The following is a 16,535-nucleotide window of genomic DNA, read 5'->3' as shown; positions in this document are numbered from 1 at the left end:
AAGTCCATTACAACTTGCGTGCTCTGTATCGTTCCTTGAAGATAAGGAACAAGACAGTTCTCTTCCCTACTTTCGATAGGTCATCAGTTTGTTCATTAGCTGCTCTTTTATTGCTCATTGAGAAATTTAGCGTATTTCGTAGCTAGTGAGAAACGTGACAACAGACATTACTGCAAACAGAGATCCTTAGTTTTTGTTTCTTTAAGACCTATAAAAAGTTACAGATGTGTAGAGTTTAACTTAATTTTGTGTGTGGGTTTTAGCTAGTCGTCACGATTTTTTTTTCATCTTAACTTTATAATGTTAGTATATTCTTGGCTTTACCAAGTATTAGGGTTGGATTCTCTAACCAAGAAATTTCCCTTTACGCCCGAACTGAGTACTTAGTACTAAAGATGTTTCAAGTATTCGGAGTTTGACAACCACTTTACCAGTAACACCTTTATAACTGAAGTATTCCGACCTAGTCAAATCAGAAGTCAGAGATGAAGAGATTCGAAAATACATTTGAAAGGCGATCGATATCTCTGGAAGCGTTTAATCTAAGCTGGCTAACGGTTTTAAGAAATGAGTAGCACGGCTTAGTTACTCGTGATCTGTCGAGGGTGCGTGACTGAGCGACTTAAGCTAGAGTGTGTCCAGTAAGCTAATTAAGTCAGCATCAAATATCGAAGACTTACAGAACTACTTATTTTAGAAATTCATTTTGCGCAACAACAATAACTTTACCAATCCCATTTATTAACACAAAGCGTTATAAGGTGCTATGATGGTACGTCTTAATCCGGTTTTCTCCAACTTCTGATAATCACAACCCTAATGATCTTCATTTAGATAAAGTGTCTCTACAGCAATGAACACGAAACAATGGTTTTGAAATCAGCATACAAAAATTCAAACAGAATTTCTTTCGTACTGCAAACGATCGACGCACTCATTTTTACTCTGTACGTAAGAACCCATAAGCAACTAACCAATTAATTAAGAGTTCTGCAGTCGAATGTTAAGAGTACTCTCTTTTAATGCTGTCTGATGACCTGGAACAGAAAGTTAACACCAAGACGAGAGAGGAGATAAACTTACTGGTTTACAGTAGTTATGATGATATCGGGTATCACTTCTTTGATCATGAAAAATTATATCACTCTTCACACTTGTTTTTTCAATAGACGACATACACTCCTTGAGACTAAACGGAATACAAGAAAACAGAACGTATACGTTGAATGAGGAAACCCCAGCAGCTAAACACTTTCATAAGATTTTATGAAATTTACTACTGGATCAGTAGTAATTGCAGTATTAACTGACTCATTTGAGGAGTGAGGGATGATATGGGTTTGAAGACATTGTAAAACACACTCCAAGCCTCACGCATTACTGGTTAACGTATATTTTCTTTTGTCGTCCTTGACTGAAAAAGTAATAGCTGTACGCAGTATAAAAAGTGTAGTTTAGTACATAAAATTATTCACTTTTGTCAATCGTTCCAATTTATGAGGTTTATAATATTTGTTTGGTTGAATAACTTCATCACAATAGTGTTAGTAACGCCTCAGACCACATTTGATTTTCGTATGGCTTTGGATACAGTGCAAATTGTTGAAAACTACATTCGGGACATTGCAAAAGATCGTAGATGCAGATTTGATGAAAACTTTCACGATTATGATAACTTAAGGTCTGGATATGTCACTGGTAATACAGTATAATTATGAACTCATAAGTTCCAGGAAACCAATTCTTAAGAATTTTAAGAAATTTGATCGGTGTTCCACTTGACGTTTCACAGGAAAAGCTTATATTTAAAAAATATGGGGTTGATAAGAATCGGTATATTAACTGGAGGAAATTTGTCCGCGAAATAGAAGGTAAATATGATGAAAATGATTTTAGTGTAACCCCGGAATCCAAGGTTCTCCAAACAATCGGGTAATTTCTTCACTACAGCTAATCGATTAGATCTCCGAGCGTAGGCACAAAATCACAGCATAAGCTGTACAATGATGGAAAATTGGAATACATAAAAGCACTTCTTTCGAGAATCAATCAATTTATCCGTAACCAAGGTTATATAATACGCCAGTGTTATAAACAGTACGATGTTCATAACTTAGGTGAGGTGACGGAAAGCCAAGTTTGTAAATTTCCATAAATTTAACTAATGTTCGTAGTTTTTCAGAGGGTTTCCTGGTCCGAAGGATATCAGTGATGAAGAAATGATGTCACTCGTTCAGTGTTATAAATCACTAACTAATCCTGGTCTTGTAGACTATCTGGCCTTTGAAAAAGACATTGAAATGATTGACTCATACGAAAAAGCATTGGAAGACAACACGACACTTGCAGTAAGTCTTCGTAAATATATTAGGCCCACGATAAATACGTATTATGTTACATTCCAATGAGTAGAAAAATTGTATTTCTAACGTTTTGTGGACTAATGTAAGCCACTTCTTCAGAGTAAATAAATAGCTGAATTAAGGTAATACAAGTTTAAATAGTAAGAAGAAAATAATGCAGAATACTTTTGATACAATCAAAATCATAGTAGGCCTGAATACGTCAATGTCAAGTTATTCTTGATCAAGGTGGATTTATGTGACTTGTCACTGTATTAATTTGTGTGTCAGAGTGTGGGTATGGAGAATATATGCACTTGTAAAGTCAAGTAGTAGGGTTGAAATTAGTGTGTGTGTGTGTGTGTAGATTGTGTGGACAATAAATAAGGTCAGATGTGGTTGTATGGATAAATATTTCAAGTTGAATGAATATTCAGACCTTCTTTCCTACTGAGGGCAGAGTGATCTAGCATTACGTGGAACGCTTCGGCCACTGGCCTCTCTTTATAGTAGTTAAAGCCTTTCTGAACTTTTCCTCATCTGAGCCAGGTCTTCTCCCTCTAGTTAGCAGGGCTGGGACAAATTAGAGTAGTTTAGCTTTTCTTGTCGTTGTGTTGCGGATCCTTCGTTCAGTTTGCTGATTTAAGGTGATCTTGTAATCTAATCAAAAATAGTAATTTTATTCAGAAGACTTTCCAATATAGAACGCATCAAAATCGTCACAACCTAATCTGTAGAAACAACTATTAGAACGTAGGATGTTTATTATATTCTCTTTTTATTTCAGTTTGTCTTTTTCTGAAGTAAGGATGCTGATCGCTTTTCTGTAAAGATTCAGTGCTAGCGAAGAGTCTTCTCGTGAGATCCCGGCCCGTGTCAAGGAACACTTAAGGTACACAAAACGACCTATTAATCCTGCAGAATTGGAAATTTTACAGGTTAAATCAGCAATAGCAGCACATTTCTCAATAACCACCGAGTCAATATTAAAAATACCAAAATAATTCAGAAAGGCTTTAACTACTATAAAGCGAGGCCAGTGGCCGAAGCGTTCCACGTAATGCTAGATCACTCTGCCCTCAGTAGGAAAGAAGGTCTGAATATTCATTCAACTTGAAATATTTATCCATACAACCACATCTGACCTTATTTATTGTCCACACAATCTACGCACACACACACACACACACTAATTTCAACCCTACTACTTGACTTTACAAGTGCATATATTCTCCATACCCACACTCTGACACACAAATTAATACAGTGACAAGTCACATAAATCCACCTTGATCAAGAATAACTTGACAATGACGTATTCAGGCCTACTATGATTTTGATTGTATCAAAAGTATTCTGCATTATTTTCTTCTTACTATTTAAACTTGTATTACCTTAATTCAGCTATTTATTTACTCTGAAGAAGTGGCTTACATTAGTCCACAAAACGTTAGAAATACAATTTTTCTACTCATTGGAATGTAACAAAAAGTATTTTCATTATTGACTTTCTACCTAATGCTGAATTTTCTTGAAGCTTTAAATCCTAACCTTGGCATTGATATGTATAAAATCTCAAGCCTATGTTCGTGAGCACATTACTTTTAGAGAAAAGACTTCATAATCAAATTTTAATTAACATGAATAATTTCAATCTTTAAGCCCATCGTCTTGTCTATACTACTTCATGTGTTTGCGGATGCGCTTTATGGATATGGACAAACTTGAGCCTAGAAAAAAGGCCAAAATATTGAATTTGATACTGATAGTAATTTTTCAATAGTCATGGCGAGAGGCCGTGTTAATATATACAACTAATGAATCCGAACTTTGAGTGCAAGTCTTCAGTAGAACTCACAAACCATTGTGATTTTACAACTAACTTTCAGTTACATATTATTTGATGGACAACCCAAATCAAAGCAGGGTCTTTTGATTGCCTTGAGCAACAATGTAAATATGCTTAAGATGCCTCTATTCCTCTTAAAATTCAAGATTTTGTTTTAGGCTTGGTTCGGGTCATTCTTTAAATTTAGTGTAGAGACAAAAGTGTTGGATTGTGTTGAGAACATCACTTGTCATAGAAGTTTTATATTTCTTGGTGGGTTGATGTCTGACGAAATTTCAACACAGATCCAGAAAAACTGAATGGCTATCATCCAGGTAGGCAGAAGTGTCCTCTGTAATACCTGATGACTGTGGTGCATGTTCAGAGAAATTAGAAGACATGTGCATGTTTTGATTCTTGAATAAAACTTTTTTTGAAGCACTGTTTGCGTATATTGAGACTTCCAATATAAAACTACCTGGTTGAGAACTACGTGTTTATGGCAACAATCGGTATAAAATTCTGCGTAAAATAATTCAGAAATGGTTACAATTGTATAAATGAGTTTATTTGCTATCTTCCTTTAGATACTGAGTTCTAAATTTATTTTACATCTATAATCTTTTGAATTCAATCATTCAGCTGAAATCATACTCACCACGCGTAGCATTTCTATTATAATTAGTACAATCGCTACTACTCCTACTACTTTAGTATTTATCTTCGTAGCCTCATCACTTTTTTCAATATTTCGTGACAATTTGCACCAATTAACATCAGTGCTAGGTTATATATCAATTATGCCTAAATACTTGCAAAACCAAACTATGCATTCGTAGACCAAATTCGGCAATTAATCAAAGTCATGATGTCAAATGTTTTAGAAAGTGTTTCAGTCATATGGTGCATTAGTAAGCTTACCCAGAACACATTCACAATTATCTTAGCGTTTTAGACCTCCATAATTTGCATTATAAAATCAAACCCTTCAGCTGATTCTTTGCGCATAATGTACCAACATGAATTAAACACACACACAAAGTTGTTACAAACTAATAAAATGAAAAAAAGGAGGTGAATTAAAAGACATTGAGACAAATGCTTGCATTCCAACCATTTTAATATAAATTGTTTTTGCTTCACACATTGAGTAACATTTCCTGTATAGCTTCTTCCTTTTATGGTTAATAACTGCTTACCACTTGGGCCAGAGATGATCCAGTTTTAGTTAGCTCAAGTAATACGAACCCCATCCATGTACAAAGTTTTCAACGAAAGTCGATTTAGAATAAATCAACCTTTTTCAACGTGCTTGCCTAGTTTCTTTTACTGATTTAGTCTTAGCAATAGTATTGTAGTTTTACTAAATAAAGATTATGAGTAATTAACTAAATCTTGTTTCTTATGCAAATTAAAAGATGAAATTATGGAAATCGATTCCTCTTCTATGAATGAATAACAATTAAATCACCATTTACTATGATACAAACCGAAATCTGCAAAAATAGTTTCGAAGGGATTACGTCAACGTTTTAAGGACGGAATGATAGTAAAAGTTCGTTTCAAACGTAACAAGGTTTCATGAACTCGGTGTTTCAGGACTTGAAGGACAATAAATGTTTACCAGCTAAGGTACTCACAATAGGTGAAATAGGTATATAAAGCGATGAACAACTTAGTACAAAATTTGTCCCACTGAAGAGAGTGTAGCTCGTTTTTATCTGGTTAAAAATCTCAAGCATTGTCTTTGTTTTAGACTTATCCGATTTACAATTTGGTGGTTTGTTGTTAGTTGTTATTAATTATATTTTCCTTTGGACATACTCAAACTAATATGGTTACTTTAAAAAATGACCTTTTATATCTAGTTTGTTGTTAATAATATTAGAGTATCGATTAGCGTTGAGTGGAATCCGTACATATTTATATGATTTTAAATTGGAAATGAACTTGGATCTTGTATATGTGGCTGAATAATACTGTTTTGTGTATCATACTGTACACTTTTATCCTTATGTAGAAAGATAAAAATATTGATCATGTCTTCCAGAAAGATAATTTATTAATTCCATCACAACATATGATTATTGATCGCATAAAAGTTACTATTCGGAACCGTGGTATACGCGTTATGGACTTTTTTGTGGATTACGATAAATTAAGACATGATGAAGTAACGGAAAATCAGTTCACATGTGCTCTCCTATCATCTGTTGGTAAGGAAGCTAAATTAAGTCGTGAGGAGGTTCAAATGCTTGCAAACTACTACCGTTCAACAACAAACCCTCAGTTCATTAATTATCGTGAATTTTGTAGAGAAGTTGACTCACGTAAGTATGTAAAAAGTGATTGTTTTTTGTAAAGATATTCTAATGCATGTATAAAAAATTCACTTACAGAACGAACGATGAACAGATTATGAAAAACGTTTTGTTACTGTGAAAAAGTTCAGGAGTGGACAAGAACAACTGTTTTTAAGAAATATGCCTGGTAACTTGTAATTTCGGTTACCAATCCAACCTTTTTCACTAACGAATATTTTAATGAATGAAATAAAAGAACAATTTCGATAATGTGATAAGATGACGAAGATTATCAGAACTATGTGATATACTACATTATCGAAATGTTATCAAGGGGACTAATTGTTTTAAATGAACAATTTCTTGAAGAAACAATATTCAACGCCAGATGAAAGCTTGATATAGTAAGAGACGTAGAATCTGGTTTCGTGAAATAACATTTGTCTCAATGTTATTAACCAAGGACTATTAATCGAACAAGTTATCCCACCATCTGATTATTACTTTATTCTGGTTAAGAAAAATGATTTTATTTTCTAAAACCATTTCTTAAACACTGGAAAACTGATTTCGGTTATTGTGACTAGACATTTGTATAGATTTAAAAACATCCTTGGTTCATTCATGACTAATGGTGATGGTGATTTTTATCCACCGATATATTATTTATTGGTTTAAATAGTTTTATAATATACCTTCTACTGCTGAAATGTTATAAGTAGTTGGAAATTGTAATGAACACTGAAATTTAGTGAGGTTGACGAAAAACTCGTATGATCGAGCATCTTGATATCTATTGATTTTTATCAGGATGAAAAACTACTTTTAGTTCCACCACACAATTCATCCTATGGTCTCCTCTTTTGCATTGAGAAATTTTTCTTCAGCCGTCTTACTGAATTCATATAAATAACGGTTTTAATGTTGGTGACATCAACAACCAATGAATTGACCAGAACGGCTTGGAACTTTTAAATACATACGTGGGTTAGTTAACAAGGGTAATGGTTAACGTAATGAGTTCTTCATTCTTTCCACGTTATTGGGACTTTCTCAAGCAAGTACTTGAGGATTTATGAACTTTATGGATTTGGTCGAGTTACTGAATCGTATTTCCCTTATTGTTTTTTCGTACAATCTAAACAATCCACAACAGTACCGTATGTTACATAATGACTTTTGTTAATCAATTTCTGTTCATGAATTCGCGAACCACACGATATTATACATGAACTGAAGAGCATATTAAGCACGATTAGTCTTTAGTGTACGAATATCACCATTATTTTTTTTAAACAAAACGTACACATATTCCATACCTATTAACTGCGTAATTCTTCATCTGAATGTCCTAATGTAGGTTTCCAGCTTTCCACACTAATCTGCCTTGTTCATAGAACAATATCACCATAGGTTTTACAGTAATTAGGATGCTTTCTCTTGACTTCCTGTTTCTTTACTACGGTTCTGTAGATGGATTATTACCATACTTCCCTATATGTTATTTAACTATTTTAATAACAGCTGATTGAAATACGTAATTCTAATTGCCAGATTTAAAATAAAACTCAATTTGACCTCTTTAATTCAGCTATTTTGTCGCAATCATAGATACTAGAAATTTACTGTAAATTCTTATCATTATAAGTATCAGTGTTCCCATAATTTACGGAACTTACCTATTAAATCGCTCATATTGTTTTACATTAAAATCCGTCCCTACATTAGGCCTTTTTTAAATAACTAGTTATTTCATATACCCTCTTCTTTTTCACAGCTTTTCAGACGCTGTATTTGGAGAAGGATCCGTTAAAACCAATTACTATCCCAGCTAGAGGTGCACTTTCACAAGTAAGCAGAATGGCAATATCGTCCGAAATTTCGGATAAAATTAGACATCCTAGAATTTGAATGTTTTTAAATTTAATTGTCAGTGATCCTGTAGTGTTAAACCTGCACACAACTAATGTAAATTTATCTTAAAAAGAGTAAAAATACATTCTGTAGTCATCCAATGTTTCCTGATTGTGCTTCGTTAACTGACTATTGTAAATGTATGTACTGATTGTGTCTATATTATTCACGGAGGCAATTATCCTATAAAACATTAAAGTCTTTCAGGAAGCCTATACACGTAGTTGTTGGCCTTAAACTAGGATGAAATGTGCCCTACAACACTTTTTTAAGGATAGTTATAAGTGTGAAAAAGTAGTCTGTTACATAAAAACTCAGAACAAATTAAACTGTCAAACGGGCTTGAATAGTGACTGTTTTCTAACCGATACCAATCAACACAAAGTAAAAATAGTTAATCAAGTTACTGATTACTTATCGGTGAGATGGTTGTTTTTCTTACGTAAATGTGCAAAATAAAATAAAACAAGTGATAACTATTTATTGTATAAAGTACCTATTGAACTATAAGTAGGTGGTAATTAAGTAGCCAAGACGTGGTTTCCCTTGGTTATAACGTCACTAATGTTTACAGTATAATGTATAACTATGGTAAGCAAAACGTTCCTTTATTCAACCAGGAAACAACATTTAACTAGGACTGTCGCGCTACTAATGCTCTAGGTAGGATATCCAACTTAGGGTAATGTGACTTGGGTTCAGGTGTGTTAAATATGTTTTCTGACCACAGAACTGTCTTACAGACTGTGTTTACTTAAATGATTGATTAATAATTAATCATTCAATTTTCAATACAATTTAGCAAAGAGTGCCTGATTGAGCAACTTCATTGGTGAAAAGTGAACATGAACAATGAATTGTAATTTCAGCTTTTATACATTCTGATTTATTGATAAAATTAAATCAAGCTAGAACAGCGTTTCCAGAATAACATGAATTCATCATATTTCGAGGATTTTCATCAGCTGCAAACGGTCTAAATTTACATTGGTAATATTATTATAAAAAGCTTAACATACTGTAATCAGTTAAGTTTAGTTCGAAAGGACATAAGAAACAAAAAGAGGAAACGAAATACTGAACATTGTAATGTTTGTTTGAAATTTGGGATAAGTAAGGTAATAACGTTATGATATTCACTTATATAAACAAGTGAAAATGAAATACACTGAATATACGACTTTATGAAGGGGAAACACCCTAAGAATTACATATAATTTGACCAGTTATTTATACCATAACCGTTATACTATACTATAACCGTTATCTATTCTACAGAACCTAAAGATAACATTGTCTCAAGCTCCTTTTCCATTGTGACATTTGTTTTTAGGCTCCAATCTGAATTCGATTACTCAAGATATCTGTTTAGCCAGTTGAAGTTATATATTCTTCTATTTAACCGAAAATGTCATATTTCCTTGAGTCCTAGTCAAAGTTTGATTTGACTTTTTGTTATATCGAGTGAATGAGTGTCCTGTTTAATATATGACGTGATGATCCCTGCCAATTAAAGATCAGTGTATTATCGATCAGAGCAATGATATACGAAAACCGTATGAGCAGTCTTGAGTACTTAACAGTCCTGCTTTCTGCCTAACCCAGCCAGTTAAGTCCAAAACACCGATAACAGCCTCTGCAATATGAATCATTATTTTCAAACATACTGGATTTATATACCAAACAAACTGACCACATCGTACCATAAAATAGAAAATAACACATGTACAAGATTTAGCCAAAGGTGGCTGTGAATAGGGGGAACAGTAATTAATGGACAAAGGGATAACTCAAGAATGGTAAATCGTATAACAATAGTCTATAGGTCAAAATAAAGCTTATGATAAGAGGGACACGAATATGAATAGTTTAGTTACTTAACAGTTATACAGTAAGAAATATACATGTCATATTTGTCCATAAATAGTCCTCATCAATTACCCTTCATAATTCTCTTCGGGATATAACACTTTTGCAAATAATTATATATATATATATATATATATATATATATCTTCAGAAAATAATAATAATTACAGAATTCACACCAGTTTACAGGCATGATCAACATGATATAAATAGTAACATTAGATGTAGAGAACAAACAAGTTAACCGAAAAATATTAAACATGTTCTTTAAAACTTACAAAGTTGGAATTGTTGCAAATTATATAACCCTTTTGGCAATATTTCAACAGCTTTTATGCGTATTAAGCCAAGAAGACGAAGATCGTGTATCTAAACTAGTTGAAGAAATTAAACGTCAAGTCTGTGAAAAAAGAATCTTAACATATCCATACTTTCAGGACTATGATATGGTAAGTCAGCTTTTCATTACTGTAGAAACACCGATTAATTCCAACAAATTTGTAATATAAAGATGACCTGCTACAAACGGATAGTGATTTAATGACCGATTAAAAAGGATTATTCTATACTATTCAAGAAATGTTTAGCTGACCTTACTGTTGATATTGTCTCGGGATGTAAAACAGAATCCTTGTGTTACATTGAGTTTATCAAAGTTTTCATTATTTTAATCGAGATAGATAATCTGAATGTAGCTCACTATTTTCTTCTCAAGCTCTTATAATGCTGAAATTTTAAATTCATAATCGCACCACTATCGAATTTCAAAGATTATCAATGTATTTTAACCACTTGCTTGAAATTATTCATGAAATTTATTACAGTTTCTGTTTGGTCTAACTAAGTCAATTTTGTGATGCTTCATGTCGCTTTAAGAAGTGTGGTAATCTTTCACTAATCAAAACCCGTTTTGATTCATAAATGAACTGGCTAGTTTTATATTCGTAGCTAACTGTTTCACTTCACCTTACTACATGATCATATCTCTACATTTCTCCTACATGGTTTTTTAACTAGTTATATTTATGACTCTTCAGTTCTCTTCTGGGATTCTGAGTAATATTAGGATTATCTCGATCTTAGACTAAAAAATATTAAAGTAATGGGCACTTTTTACTTTAACATCTAGACATATCTATGGTGTACATATTCAGTTTGATGATAAGTGAAGAAGACATCTTACCAAGGCTTTTTCGAAATGATTAATAATGGACGTTTTCAAACAATTTCTGGGAAAATTCATAACTGTTTAGAAGGACTTAATTAATTCACATGCTAAACTTAATAATACTTTGTAATAAACATTTAGTTTAAATTACTTCTGTAAAAATAACGTTCTGATTAGATGATGTTTAATACAATGATCCGATTCATTTCAAAGACTTATTCAATGGTAGTGTCAAGATATCTTCCACAAATACGAGTCATTAAGGAAAGTTTTGGTGGATCAGTCAAATATAAAAACTTAGGATTTTTCTCATCTGAAGAAAATTTCTATTTGTATTCGTAATCACGTTCCATGATTTTTGTCAAAATCAAAGGTCTCTCCCTTCATTTTAAGTGCATATTCCAATTTTGGTTGATAAAATAAATCTCTCATACTAAACAAACTGTATAATTGACTATTAAGATAGCTCAACTAAATAAACCCTTACTCTGTTCAGATATTTAACCATCAATTTCAACTTGAAGTAACTAGTTTAAACATTGCTAAGGTTTCTAATAAAAGATCTTTTTCGTGAAACCATTTTTCTAGGGATCATGTTTTTCGAGAAGTATTACCAATACACAATTTGAAAGAGTATTACACTTTCTTGGTTTGAATCTGAGTAAAGAAGATTGTCGTCGTTTATGTAGAAAATTTGCGAATCCTATGAATGGTTGTATTAATTATGGAGCATTCTGCGAAAGGATAGATGACTGGTTTACCGCCGCGGCCCCTGTAAATTTCGATGAAGATAACCCAGGAGATGTGAATTTTGAAGTATCAAACAAGGTTGTAACAAAATGCACTCCTGAAATAGGTGATACACGCTGTGGTAAAAATGTAGTCCACCGAAGTCGGCATTCAACAGTGATACCAGTAATTTTATCAGCTGGGGATCAATGGCCTGTTGAGGTTTTATTAAACCGTATCCGACATTTGGTTCTAGTTAACCGTATACCATTAAAACCTAGGGTTTCACGATTTCGATCGTTTACGTAGTGGCTATGTTACACGATCTCAGTTTGAACGTTGTTTAACGGCCGCAGGGCTAACACGTTTAGACCTGCACGATCTTACACCAGTACAAGTAAACATCTTGGTAGATAGATACGTGTCTTCAACTGATCCCAACATGGTGAACTGGATAAAATTTGTTAATGATGTAGAAACAGGTAATTCTAAGTCTTCAGATTTATGTATTTAATTTGATTACTTATTCATGATCTTTTTATTCCTACTATACTGAATGTGATTTTTTGCGTATTCTGTAGAACAGTAGTCTACTAGCGACAAGTTGACAGGCGAGAATCCATGAATATTATATACAATAGATACTTATTTGATTTTAACTCTCTAGTAGCGGGTTTTATACATTAGGAAACAAGAACATAGCTGACTTTTCTCTTTTCTGCTTTCTGTTAGTAATCCAAAATAGTTAAATGTATACAAACCATTCATGACATGTACTTAATGATCAGTTGTTTTACGACATTATATGCATAAAATCATCCTCTAAACACTAGCAATATTAAGATTCACAAGCTATTTACGCAATCCTTCCTTAATGAGGATCGTAGTTCCACTTAAAGCGACCAATGACTTAATTGATTTAAGTGCTAATGATATCTAAAATTGATTGTCCGTGACAGGTAATCATATCTTGGAAATGTAGTGTCTAGTACTAATTCAAGCTCACATGGGTTATTCTATTTTCCGGAAGACCAATTTATTTATTTTTCGTCAGTCAAATTTCGACCTTATCAATTAGTTGCTCGTTGACCTTGACTATTTTTATATAAGCGTATATGTGTGTATCACTTACCCTATTCATTAAATGTCTTTAGCTTATTTATCTCTAGTCATAAATATCTAGTCAAGCTTTGTCAAAATAAGTTAGCACACTTGCCTTTTCCGGTCGGCTTCTCCGCTTCACTTTAATTTCTGAACTCTCGTTTGTTATGTCTTTTTGGGTAAAAGAGTGCCTGAGAAAAATTCATCCAACTCCATCCGTACTTGGCTTCTTATTACAGCCATCGCACAAACGGGGTTAGCCTAGGTGTAACAGAGGGAGTTGAATAGATTTATATTCATGGGCTATTCATTCGTTCCTTCAAGTTGGAGTCTGATCAATGGGGCACTAAAAGAAAGAGTAATTATTTAACATAGTCATTTAGTTATATCTGTTGGTTGTAGATGTTTCATTGTAGGGTATTGAAAACATGTATCCAAATAATAAGTTATTAATTAATTGATATTAGATACTGCTCAGTTTAATTAATACAAATCTGACTGTAAGCAAATCATATAAAAAAATAGTATTTTCATGTGAAATTTTAATTTATTTCCCGGGTCAAATAAATCCTTATAATCAATCTTTGTATTTTAACTAAGTTTCGTCCGATTTGGGGTCCAAGTATAAAGAGCAAGGAGTATATGAACCTGGCAGTGATTACCAAGTGAGAAAACTCGTGGCTGTTAATTGTTACTGGTGGCCGGTTAGAAACCTAGAGTTACTTATCTAAAACTTTATCACTGTGATTTTGTTGCATTTCTTCTTTATTCCCTCCAAAGCAACTTAATTATAATTTTCTTTTATAAATTACTTTGATTTATATCTCTTATACAACTCCATTATTCGTTTCTTGAAAAAAACATCTTACTCATCGCTCAGCTTTGTTTCTCATACAAAGGTTTCTTGTACATAAGTCAGATAAACATCAAAATAGGAACATTGTTATAGATAACGCGTTAGGTGTTTGCATAAAGAATCACTGGGTTCTACTTCAATAAGAACAATAACACTGGGATCCAGGTACTTCTAGGTGACAAGTCTTAAATGAGACGAAATGTTCCTCCTGGATTCTCCTGCCAGCCACAGATCATATGTATTAAGAAATTTTCGAGGTATTCCCAATACTTTCCATTTCGTGGATTAATTCAACAAACTGAAGACTTTTGGATACAGCCGAAAAAGTAATTGTTTACAGTACAAAACTCTATATACTCCTCCAAGAATTATGTAGTAACATAACACCAGAAGCCTTAGTTTCCGGCAGCTTAGGTATTCCTGCCGAATTAAGGCAAATAATTAACTGATTACTGTTGGTACTTCATTTTCTTAATTCACATTAAGTCATTTTCTCCCTACTAAAATGTGATAGTTAGAAGTATTTGCATTATTAAAAGGACTAATTATCCCGGAAATAATGCAATGTAGACCAAGAAAACTAGATGAACACGAAAGAACGTATTATATTTGGAATTCTAAACCAGACAGCCATCAAGTACGAAGGACTCATTAGTTCATACAAACACGACATAAAAGTCAGTTCATCTGGTTACTGACATTTCTGTTTCAAAATTAGGCTGTTCGACTCACTCCAAACACATGTTTGCTCTTTTCTGGTGGATTCAGTGCTTATTAGTTTTTGTGATTTTAAATGGGAACTACTTTTATATGTAAAAATTATATTTGAAATAATAATCTCAGCGATTGAAATTTAAATAAATCATTCCAACGTTTCGTCCAGCTAACTTGTATGGACTTCTTCAGGGTAATAATCATAATCAATAACATCAAAGAATTATATGGCGTTTTTTATAACAATCATAACAAAATCTATACAACGTCAAAACCAATCATATTTGGATGTTGAATTTAGTAAATAGGATAATATGAGTGAGTCAAATGAAAATCATGTGACAAGTTCACGAAAGTGAAATGAAAGACTGAAATGAATTGTGTGTATGTGTGTGTACGTGTAAGAATGAGTTATTGATGAATGATATCCGATGTTAAAATGATTAGAAGAATTGTTTGAAAATGTGAACATTTCGGCGAGAATTATGCTGACGAAGGAAATAGAATCCGTTGACCATAAACTAGCATTTCTCGATTGTTTGGTTGAGCGAAGACATAATAATAGTAAGTTGAAAATAAATGCATTCAGGAAAACTAACACATTCAGAGAGATACTTAGATTTTGGTTCGGCTCATGTACTGTGTACGAAAGTCACAGTTGTAAAGAATTTAACTAACAGAATCATTAATCTTGTTACAGATAAGGAAGACTAACGAGTTGAATTGAATAGAGTTTTGTCTACACTTAGGAATAACAACAACCCAAAAAAGGTTTTAAAGAAGATTATTAGAAATGAGATAAAAACTAAAGTAGAATGTATACAAAAAGATTGGAAGTTCACCGTGGTCATCCCATACCGTAGGGAAACAGAAGAAATCAAGCGAATTCTAAACAAGCATGATATAAAAATGTATTTTCGGACATGTGACAGTATAAAGTCGGCATTAGTGAAAGTTAAGGATAGGTTACCAAACAAGAAAACATTGTCTATGAGATCAATTGTCATGATTGTAGTGCAGCTCATGTGGGAGAAACATCCAGATAATTGAATGTAAGATTGAATGAACACAAAGTGTTTGAAAAATGTTCTCAAAACCTCGGTTGACATAAGAAAACTTGAGAATAAGTCTGCGATAGGGTTACATGTGTTAGAAACGGGACACAGGATTAATTTTGAAGGGGCCAAAATACTTCAGAAAGGTTTTAACGCTCATAGAGAAAGATTGACAACAGAAGCGTTGTATATATTGGGCTTATAAGAACAGCTCAAACAGAAAGGATGATATTCAGGTAGCAACTGTTTGGTAAATATTCATTAACAAGTAATTGAACCCTTTCTTTCTTTATTCAACCTTTTTATTTCACAATTATGTACTTGATGATTCGCATTTTTTTATTTGCAATTCAATGATTCGGAAACAATTTTTCAACCTTCATTCTGCACTTTTATTCTTATTTTTACTTCATATAGAAACATATTAACACCGAATATCATTCATTAATAACTCATCTTACACATACACACAATTTATCCAGTTTCCTTTAATTCACATCGTTGAACTTTTCACTTGATTCTCATTCAACTGACTCATATTATCCTATTTACAAAAAATTCGACATCCAAATATGATTGGATTAAAGTAGTAGAGATTTTGTTATGATTGTTAAAAAAACACTATATATTTATCATAGTTGAAAGCGTGAGTCAAT

General features: G+C 32.8%; 1 protein-coding gene across 1 annotated transcript in view; it reads left to right on the top strand.

The window, feature by feature from the left end:
- Positions 1 to 1,577: 1,577 nt before the first annotated feature.
- Smp_142140 (hypothetical protein) overlaps positions 1,578 to 16,535 on the top strand; it is a gene marked incomplete at both ends in the record, with an annotated part of 22,067 nt that continues 7,109 nt past the window's right edge. The window contains 7 exons of the mRNA XM_018788732.1: positions 1,578 to 1,698; positions 1,734 to 1,932; positions 1,963 to 2,141; positions 6,225 to 6,500; positions 8,251 to 8,324; positions 10,586 to 10,709; positions 12,510 to 12,635. Coding sequence (XP_018654245.1) covers positions 1,578 to 1,698; positions 1,734 to 1,932; positions 1,963 to 2,141; positions 6,225 to 6,500; positions 8,251 to 8,324; positions 10,586 to 10,709; positions 12,510 to 12,635 — 1,099 coding nt within the window. The remainder of the gene's footprint in view (positions 1,699 to 1,733; positions 1,933 to 1,962; positions 2,142 to 6,224; positions 6,501 to 8,250; positions 8,325 to 10,585; positions 10,710 to 12,509; positions 12,636 to 16,535) is intronic.

The sequence above is a fragment of the Schistosoma mansoni genome, chromosome W, assembly GCF_000237925.1.
Source record: "Schistosoma mansoni strain Puerto Rico chromosome W, complete genome".
NCBI classification, from domain to species: Eukaryota; Metazoa; Platyhelminthes; class Trematoda; order Strigeidida; family Schistosomatidae; genus Schistosoma; species Schistosoma mansoni.
Note: the sequence above shows the minus strand (reverse complement) of the source record. Positions and strands in the feature narration are given on the sequence as shown.